At 40.6% G+C, this 10653-nt stretch overlaps 1 protein-coding gene across 5 annotated transcripts in view; it reads left to right on the top strand.

Moving 5' to 3' along the window:
- dst (dystonin) overlaps positions 1–10653 on the top strand; it is a 98116-nt gene that overhangs the window by 45548 nt on the left and 41915 nt on the right. For 3 of the 5 annotated variants that reach the window (XM_040138358.1, XM_040138357.1, XM_040138356.1), the window contains 6 exons: positions 164–252; positions 332–440; positions 8399–8551; positions 8678–8911; positions 9069–9353; positions 9997–10545. In XM_040138358.1, coding sequence (XP_039994292.1) covers positions 164–252; positions 332–440; positions 8399–8551; positions 8678–8911; positions 9069–9353; positions 9997–10545 — 1419 coding nt within the window. Of the gene's footprint in view, positions 1–163; positions 253–331; positions 441–1034; positions 2449–3133; positions 6256–6358; positions 6506–6642; positions 6859–6938; positions 7083–7170; positions 7408–8398; positions 8552–8677; positions 8912–9068; positions 9354–9996; positions 10546–10653 lie in introns of those variants that run through there. The other 2 variants (XM_040138360.1, XM_040138359.1) reach the window with 2 other exon arrangements.

Here is a 10653-nt window from a genome sequence, read left to right as displayed (position 1 = left end):
AAACAATTCTACTGTATGCATGTGTTTGAGTATTTGCGAGCTATGTGTCTCTGTTGACTATACTAGTGACTACAATAATGTAGTCATACAAAGACATACAAAAGTAAAGAAGAATCTTTGTACCCCATATAAAGTATTATTATTTCACTGTTTGATGTTCTAGGTGTCAGTTGAAGAAATGGTCACTAAGAAGGAACAAATTGCAGAAGCACTGAGGGCGACACAAATGATGCTGAACAAACACAGTGACAAGTAAGCAAAGCTGCTGTGACCGACATGCAGAAGACTTTGTCCACTGTTAAAAATCTCAGCCTCATTCTTTGTCTTACAGAATGACAGAAGAGGAAAGAGAGAAGATCCAGGATCAGCTGAAGGCTCTCAATCAAGCTTACAGTGAACTCTCCCAACAGTGTTCCGATCAGACAACCTCTGCAGAAGAGGTTGGACACTTTGTTCAATTGAGTGGATTGTACTTTTGTCTTATAATGTGTTAGAAAACAATGCCACCTGATGTTCAGTTGCATGACTAACCTTTTTCCTCTTCTCAGTACAGTGTGAGCAATTGTCTTTTGCATCACTCATTTAATTCTCTTACACTGGATCATTAGGGACAGAAAAGATTTGAACAATTGAAACACAGAAAATCTTAATATGCTGTAAACATGCTTAGTTGCACCCGGCTTTGGTCTGACGTTCGCGATTATCGATGTGCTTGAGTTCCCTTAGATTTGCACAGGATAACAGATACTGTGCATAACCCTACAGTATGTGATGTGACTAACAACCCTCTTTTTGCAAGATGTTGGAAACTGCAATCCCAGATGCATGATAGCTTTAAATGTATTATCCGTCAATCTCCTGTTGCAACCCTGATGCAGTCTTGCACTTGTGCAAATGATGTTTTAACATGCCCATGTTTGTGTGGTGGTGAGTACAGATTTTGTCTTGCTTTTGAAATTTTTAATTTTACATAAATTCACAGATTTTGATGTCAAAACAGGTTCAATAATTTGACATATTTTCATCTTCAGCAGGATTTTAAATCCCCTGATGGCTTTGTTGGACTTGGGACTGGAACCATCAGTTGCCCGGCTGATCAGATGACTTGGATCACTCTCACAGAGGCCCAACTCATGACCCCTGATGCTCTCAAACAAGATCTCATTTACAAGTCAACACTGAACCACATGCCAGGGCTGAGTGATGAAAATAAGTGCATACAGAGTTCACATGTCTCCTCTGTGTCCCTCTCTGACATAGCAGCAGCAAGGGAAGGGCCCACGAGTGATGATCTGGTCATCAAGATGATAGAGGTCAAACAAGTCAGTGATCAAGTGCAGGTGTGCTACACAGGAGACACACTAACACTGGAGAGGGCTTTTCAGTGTGGTTTAATACCTGCTTCTGTCTATGTAAAGATTCTTCAGAGGCAAAAGACCTGTCAGGATATGATAAATCCTAGCAGCGCTGAAAATGTGTCACTCTTAGAACCTGAGGAGGAGTCTGAACCTTGTGAGGTCAATAGACTGATATTAAATTGCCTCAGCAGAAATAGATCACTGACACCAGGGATGAATATTAACCCTCTGAGGTCTGTTTGTGATGGTTTAAGTGATCAGGAGACCATATCAAGGCTATTAGGTGCTCAGGGTGATGTAGGTGACCCCAAAGAGAGTCAGAGTGTAACCAGTGAGGTGGCAGAGGATGTTGGTTACCTCCAAAATGACTACAGGCTAAAGGTGGATGCAGCTGTTCAGTGTGATTTGATGAGCTCTAGCAGCACACTCGTTATGCTTGGAAATCAGCAGGAGTTTATGGGACTTGTGTCGCCTCACTCTGGGGAAATTCAAACTGTGTCCACCTCATTCCACTGTCATCAACAAATCACCCCCAATGAGTTTACCAGCAGACTTTTCAGTAATCGGCAGAAAATAGCAGCTTTTTACATTCCAGAGAATTCGGAGATGGTAGATATCACCTCCGCCATTCACAGTGGTTTGATTGACAATTATACAGCAGAAGTTTTAAAATCTATAGAAATTCCTGATGTGTTTCCTGATTTTGATCACTTTAATGGAAAGTTTTCATCTTGGCTCATGTATAAAAAACTCACACTTGATGGATGCTATCATGCTGCAGATTGCTTAAAAGTTGACAACATCCCTACTCCCGCAGAGTCAAGGCAGTTATTCATCTCCTACCTAATGATAAACAGTTACATCGAACCAGGGTCAGGAAAGAGGATCCTAATACTTGATAGACAGCTGAGTAAAACAGTTAAAATTTTCCTTGAAGATTTGATATTTTCTGAAAACACTGATAAAAATGTAAGCTCTCACACTTTAAATGTTGGTGATCCTTCAGAACAGTTACATTTAGATATACCGCTGCACATAAATGAGGAAACAGAAGAGTTAATGAAAACCACGGAACGCATGTTTGATCCTCATGATTTTGTTTCCTCGGCCGATGGAAGAATGACCTTCGATGAAAACACACAACAAACATTTGATCCTCATGATTTTGAAAAGTCACAACACACATTTGATCCTCATGATTTTGTTTCCGCGGCCGATGGAAGAATTACCTTTGATGAAAACACACAACACACATTTGATCTTCGTGATTTTGAAAACACACAACACACATTTGATCCTCGTGATTTTGTTTCCTCGGCCGATGGAAGATTTACCTTTGATGAAAACACACAACACACATTTGATCCTCATGATTTTGTTTCCTCGGCCGATGGAAGAATGACCTTCAATGAAAACACACAACACACATTTGATCCTCATGATTTTGAAAAGACACAACACACATTTGATCCTCATGATTTTGTTTCCTCGGCCGATGGAAGAATTACCTTCGATGAAAACACACAACACACATTTGATCCTCATGATTTTGTTTCCTCGGCTGACGGAAGAATTACTTTTGATGAAAACACACAACACACATTTGATCCTCATGATTTTGTTTCTGCGGCTGATCGAAGAATTACCTTTGATGAAAACACAAAACACAAATTAGATCCTCGTGATTTTGTTTCCTCGGCCGATGGAAGAATTACCTTTGATGAAAACACACAACACACATTCGATCCTCCTGATTTTGTTTCCGCAGCCGATGGAAGAATTACTTTTGATGAAAACACACAACAGACATTTGATCCTCGTGATTTTGTTTCCTGCGGCCGACGGAAGAATTACCTTAGATGAAAACACACAACACATATTTGGTTGTCGTGATTTCGTTTCCTCGGCCGATGGAAGAATAAACTTTGATGAAAACACACAACACACATTTGATCCTCATGATTTTGTTTCCGCGGCCGATGGAAGAATTAACTTTGATGAGAACAGAAAACACACATTTGATCCTCGTGATTTTGTTTCCGCAGCCGACGGAAGAATTACCTTTGATGAAAAGACACAACACACATTTGATCCTCATGATTTTGTTTCCTCGGCTGATGGAAGAATGACCTTTGATGAAAACACCTATGCATGTGACAAAGATCCTTTCAAGGAATGTTCCGATACCACAGAGTCTGATGCAGAGAAAACGATGTTTCAAAACAACACAAATTGGACAAAGGCTGGTGAATTTGTAGAGAGAATTTGTGGAAATAGATTACAAATTGATGTTGGAGGTGCTGTTAGTGAAGGTCTTGATATTCCAACTTCTGTAGAGATGTCAGTCCTCCCCACTTTAAATTCTGTGAAAAGCACAGATGTTGACTCACCATTCAGGATGTATGACTCTGAGTCTTCAATGAAATCTTGCTATCATACACTACCACACTATAATGCTGAGTCACTTTGCAGTGCATCAAGAAATATCGATATTAACCCAGCTGAGTTGTTATGCTCTGAGGACTTGTTGGAGGGTGAAGATGAGCGAGACTATGCCATTCATCTTCTGAAAGCACAAATGGAGGAAGGGGGCATTTTAGATGTTACCTCTGGGAGACATTATGACGTGGAGGCAGCTCTCAATAAGGGCCTAGTTGACGAGACGGCAATACTGAAACTGCTTGACCTACAGTCAGGTGAAAAGGGAGGTGTTGTAGGGGATGAAGAGGGCTCAATGTCTGTTTTAAAACAGACACTATCAGATGGATCCATATCCTCAAATATCGCTCTTCCTACAATGGAACAGCAGAGGCCTTCAAGGTCTGTTTGCTCCATTAGTATCAGTGAGTCTTTGCAGTCTAGATTAGTTACTGATGCTCCTAAGAGCCTCAACCTAGATCCCAAAGCTGGCATTTACCCAGAAGAACATTGCAGCAAGTCCATGTCTGTTGATCGTAATCTGGGTTTAATTAATATAAATGAGGCTCAAAACACGCAGCAGCTGACTGAAAGCAAGGTTGCTGTCATGGTTCATGATTTCACAAATGAGGAAGGTGATAAAGAGAATGGAAATGCATTAGAATGTGTGACAGGAGGAAATGTAAAAGAGATGAGTAATTATCTACATAATTCCCCTCCCTCAGTTAGGGGTCATGAGACTCCAATGATCTCACCCTCCTCATGGAGTCAGGTTACTGCACAGTGTATTCATCACACAGACAGATTGCCTTTACTGGCTGAAGGCACTGACTCACAGGTCTTAATCAATAGCCAGCCGACAGATAGAGCCGATGTATCCAGTGTTGTGGTAGAAAACGCTGTTCCAACCATCCAGTCACGTCCATCTAGTCTGAGTGACAGAACCTCCAACAGCAACACTGATCCAGAAAGCCCGACTTATCACTCTTGTAAATCTGACAGTTTACCCATTCATAATGAATTTTTCATCGCTGGATACAATGCCCAACTGGGTAATCAGACAGTTACTGAATGCGACTTAGACATGCCCTCATCTCATCACAATGTGTTGTCTGAGGAAAGTAGAATGGAGAATGACACAAGTGCTGTTCAGTCACCTTTGGACACAGAGCCAACTCCAAGTATAGATTACTCATCATCCAGGGATTTGGTTGAAAGTGCAGTTATCTCAGTTTCCAGGGGTGATTGTAACTACGACAAAAACATTACAGAAGATGGCAGCAGAATCACATTACCTCAGCAAGCACAGCTTTATTCAGAAAGTGATTATAGTTTTGAATCAGAGCCCAGAGGCTCTCAAAATGGTCAGAGACCTCCACAACAGTTGAACTCCTCCTCTCAGTTACCTGTTGTTTCCAGTGAAATCACTGCATCAAATACTGTCACTTATAGGAGCTGCGATATAGAAAATGCAGAGTGTTACACTCCAACAACCACTGCAGTTTCTCTTGAAACAGTTCTGACTAATAAGGATTTGTTAGACCCAAAGCACAGTGGTGCAGATGACATTGAGTTACACTCAGAGCGGCTTTCCCCAGAGAGGCAACATGAGGAAATGTATAGCAATTCTGAGCAGATCTCTGTGTCAGGAAATGAGAAAGAAAATGCATATATTGATGGAAATGTCTGCTGTTTAAATCCACCTTCTGCATCATCAGACATCAACTCAGGACAGTCTGAAACTAGAATGAGAAAAGGGTTAGGATCTGATACTCTACCAGACAGGAATATATTAGATATGCATGCTTCTGAAAATCCACAGGTAGTTGCTGAATTCCTGTCAGACAGCAGCAATACATCTGATGTTGCCTCTTCAGCTCCATCAGTGTTTTCTAATGCTGTAAGGACACGTGTAGATGACCAGGAGGAAATTATTACAAAGGGGACTAATGTCAGTGATTTGCAAAAGTCACAAACTCAAGACATTGAAAACACTATTGCTATACTTCAGAATACTCCACAAAGTTTAGACGAAGGCAGTTTTCATGAGAGAGACACACCACATGAGAGCAGTCACCCAGATCTTTGCATTGATTTGCTGGAGCAAAACGCCCTCAGTTTGAACAACAAAGAACAAGAAAACCCAAAATTGATACTGCAGGAAGAGAAAGTTAATGAGGAGACAGAAAAGTCGGATGTTCCAAATATCCAGCTGCAACTACTGCAGGTTCTTAAGACTGTTTCCTCAAGCCAAGACCTTTCAATGCTTCAGGAAGTGATGGACACTCTAAACAGTGCTCTGGGGGTTGAGTCTCAGGAGGACCGGCAGCTAAAGCTGGAGAGCATCAAAGAGGAGAGCTCAGAGGGAGAGGATGAGGGGTCAGCAGATGACGGTCACTTTGCTGCAGATGGTCCCAGACCATCTCCTCAGTCGTCTGCCAACTCAGATGCCTGCAAAGTTGAGGAGGTCAAAAATAAGGTGCATTTTATGTTGTTTCAGTGTGAAGCTAAGCACTCAGTCTCCTAGGTTTTTGCATAAATAACATCTGCTCCTATTTTGTTTTGTGTTTTTTTTTCCATAGCGGTTCTCCATCCAGGATTATTTGGAGTGTGTTGGGAGACTGCAGGATCACGCTGATGTTTTAGATGATGTCAGAAAAGGCCTTTTAATCCAGGAACCCTTGGGCAGCAACATGGAAGAACTGCAGATACAAATAGAGGAATGTCAGGTTAGAAATTAAATAATTAATTACATTTGTCCTCTGTGATGTAATATTTAATAATTTGATATCACATAATCATCAATTTTTCATTTATTTACTGCATGCATGCATTAGGTACTGACTAAATCTGCTCTTGTGTCCAGTCTTTGGAGTCCCAACTTTCTAGACTGGCTGGTGTTCTGACAGTAGATGTTGAGAAGGCCAAACAGCTCTTAAGTTCTGCTGATGACGACATCCCTGCACAAATCCACCAAGATTTGACCTCAATATATCTGGAGTTAGAGCCAAATTTTACTGCTGTTTCACAACTGTGTGAAGAAAAGAGTCACTCACTAATTCAAGCAATGGAAACAGAGAAGGTCAGTGTTCATAGCTAGAAATTAAATTACAATGACGTAAAAATTGCATCAGCTATTGACTAATTTAAATGTGATTTTAGCTACATTTGGAATCAACGTACCAGAAACATCTCCGTGATCTTGATGAACTAGCGGGCCTCATCCAAAATAACTCTGAGATGCAGGGCGTGGACTTGAACACGTGTGACATGGACACGCTGAAACATTTGATTCAGCAGAACAAGGTATCTTTTATGTCCAGTTAAAAAACATTCAATATCTGCAGTAACTACAGAAACTTACCAAGCATATTTCCACCTTTTCTTGTTCCAGGACACAGAGAGCAATCTGCTAAAAGAAGCCAGGCTCAAGTTAGAGGATGTCACATTTGATATCCAGTGCTTTATCTCTGAGCACGCTCAGTTCCTGATTCCAGCTCATAGCAGCTACCTCCTCAAGTTCCTCAGCACCACTCAGCGAGCTTTCAGGGACCAGACAGAGAGGCTTGATACATACAGGAGTACCTTGGATGTCCTACTGGACACCAGGGAGAGGGAAAACCTGGAGAAGGTCTGCCTATGGCTATGCTATAAAATATCACAGAGGTTTCCTTGAAAAAACAACTGTGTGTACATGTTTGGGTTGTTAAGTGAAAATTAAAGTTGGTAACGAATGCTTACAGTCCTTGTAGAGTATCCTGTATAAGCCCTGTCACTGGTCTGAGCATTGGTTGTATAAATAATGGATTGGAATTAAAAAAAACAAACAGTGAATGACGAAACATTTCACAGATATGGTTTGACATTATTTGTAATCAAATTATAGTGGAATAAGATATCTGAACCTCAGACATCAGACAAGAAATACAAATATTGAAACTGATGAATTTCATGGATTTTAACCGAAAATTAGACTTTTTCCAAGTAATGAGAACTCAATGGCATCCCAGCATTTAAATTTTTAACCAAATATTTCAGCGTATTTTGTTCAGTATATTCTGAAATGAATTATCGGCTTTTGTTTCCAGGATTCAGATTTGGGAGGTTTTACTGTCAATGTCTAAATGTTTATGAGAAATAACAGCATTGCATGCTCAAATGCTCGATCACTCCTGCCCACTAACCTTTCTGCCGGTTGTATTCTACAGGCCTCAAGACAGCAGCAAGCAATTAACAGTGGACAAAATGCAACTTCTCTGTTGGAACACTTTCACACAGAACAAACCCACTAACACACTATGTCCTCCTGTGCTTATTACCATCACGAGTCCGAAGTGGCGAATGGCGAAATAGCATGTTTACAGCATACTAGATTTTGACTCTATTATGATTAAGGAAAATGTATTCTAAAGCAGATTTTGCATGTTACCCCTGTGTGCTTGAATAGTTTGCTCTCCCATGTTTTGATGTTCTTGTTGAGCTACTTCAGAATATAGGGATTTATGAATACTGTTGAATGCAGATGTTTTACTGTGTGGATGTGAATGTGTTTAAATAACTTGTTTTCATGTTTTCAGGTGTGATATTAACGTGGTGTTTTTTATTTTTATTTTTTGTGTCAGTCTTTATTGGAGAGGCACAGGGAGTTTACAGAGAAATTGGAGGAGGTGTGTGATAATCTCACCTTGACAGAGAACCGCCTTATTGGTCATCAGCAACAGGCTGACATTGCTGAGTGTGTCACAGATCTGCAGCAGTACCAGCAGGAGCATCAGGTTTGAAATACATTTTCTTTGCTTTTAAGAAGCACATAATGTGTCCAAGTTGGTTACCGCCAATCAAAAGCTGCTTTACTCCATGCCTATGCTATTTCTCCTGCTTTATGCTTCTCTGATCTCAAGGCTCTACAAAAAGACGTATTGACAAATGCCAGTGCCTTGAATGAGGTGATCACTAGTACTAATAAATTTCTGGATGAAAACCGGAACAAGCTGATGCCAAATCAAATTGCCATCATTGAGAGCAAGTTGGAAGAGGCTAAAAGCAAAGCCAAGCTCATCAACCAGAGGGCTGAGGAGTCCAGGAAAGATTTGGAGAAGGTTGTTACCACAGCCATAAAACAGGAGAGTGAGAAGGTCAGATTGCCCTCCATTTGTGTTGTATGTAAAAGCTATGCATCAGAATTTATGGTTTTGGTTACAGTATAATTAACATATTGCTAAATTGAATGTATTATATTGATTTTGTTCACTATTGAGTATTTAGTTATATGCAATCTATATGTCTTTTCAGGCAGCAGCTGTTGAGCGGCTCGAAGAAAGTAAGAACAAAATTGAAGGTCTTCTAGACTGGATATCCAACATAGGGAATGAAAACGAGAAGGGCCTGGATCAAACTGACCATATAAAGAAAGAGAATGGAAACCTGCCAGAGGAAACCTCAGCCAAGGGACTGTTAGAGGAGGATGATGATGCCAATGGAAACGCTTTACAGAGCACTGAAAAAGATTTTGGCAGAGAGACCGGTGGCAAGAACGAGGCCTCCATGGACCTCGATAAGCAGTATGACAGGGTCAAGGTATTCTTAGTTTGTTGCAAAAACATTCAGTGTTTGTTCCACGGTAGTAAATACTTTCATGTTGGCACTTGACTTTCCCCCTCAACAGTACAAAATTCCAGGCCTTTACTTGAGGCAGATCATCATGGTAAAATCTAAAGTTGAAAGACACAAGTAGCAATGAAATACAGAAATTTTAAAGTAAAGTATAATACATTTCTAAGTCTGTTAAACAGCAAAAGCCAATAATAATCAGTTGAAAAAAATCTGTTTTATTAGAAAATTAAAGAGTTACTAAATCTTGTTATCTGAAAAATGCTTAAATTAAAATATGACATTTCACATTGGAAGAGATGGAGATGAAGAAATTGATTATTTTGTGAAATGTAGATACAGGTTATGAAATATGTCAATAAAATAGATAAGAATATGGTTTTAATAGTATGAAGCAGACTCAAAATTTAAAATGAAAGAAACAGGAAAATTGAATGGAATCTTAAACCCAATGCAGACCAGCATTTAAAGCCAGTAAAGACAAAAAGCAAGAAATAGTAAAGAAAAAATTAGTATAAATTATGTTAAAATGTTTAAAAAATATTAATAAAATAATAATTGCTGGAATATGTATTGCTACTGTGTCCTCAAGTCTTTATTGTTCCCACAGACTCGTCATCAGGAGATTCTGTCTCAACAACAGGATCTGATCATGGCCACCCAGTCAGCTCAGGCTCTGCTCGACAAGCAAGCCAACATGTTGTCCCCAGAGGAGAAGGAGAAACTGCAGAAGAACATCCAGGAACTGAAGGGACGCTACGAGGCCTCACTGACGCAGGCTGAACAGCAGATGAAGCTGGTGCAGTGCGCCCAGGAGGAGCTGAAGAAGTTCCAGGATGACTGTGAGGAGTTTGAGGGCTGGTTGAACCAGGCGGAAGGAGAGATCGAGGGGCTGGGCGCTCCTGCAGGATCACTCAATATCCTCAGTGACAAACTCCAGCGACAGAAGAGCTTCTCAGAAGATGTGATTTCTCACAAAGGGGACCTCCGCTTCATCACCATTTCAGGACAAAAAGTGCTGGATGTAGCAAAAGCCTGTGGATTGGGTGACCCTGCGGCTAAGAATGCTCCGCTTTACGTAGATACTTCAGGAACCTGTTCTGCTGTCAAGGATAAGCTGGACTCAGCAGCAAGTCGATACAAAACACTACACTCACAGGTATTTTAGCCCGCAGTTCATCTGATGAACTTTAAGAGGCTGCAGTAGCCTATTCTTGCCACTGGGTGGGAGCATTTGTCTTTACAGAAAAATCAAAAAAAGCTGTGT

The sequence above is a fragment of the Xiphias gladius genome, chromosome 11 (assembly GCF_016859285.1).
Source record: "Xiphias gladius isolate SHS-SW01 ecotype Sanya breed wild chromosome 11, ASM1685928v1, whole genome shotgun sequence".
NCBI lineage: Eukaryota > Metazoa > Chordata > Actinopteri > Istiophoriformes > Xiphiidae > Xiphias > Xiphias gladius.
This window is presented reverse-complemented; position numbering and strand designations above follow the sequence as displayed.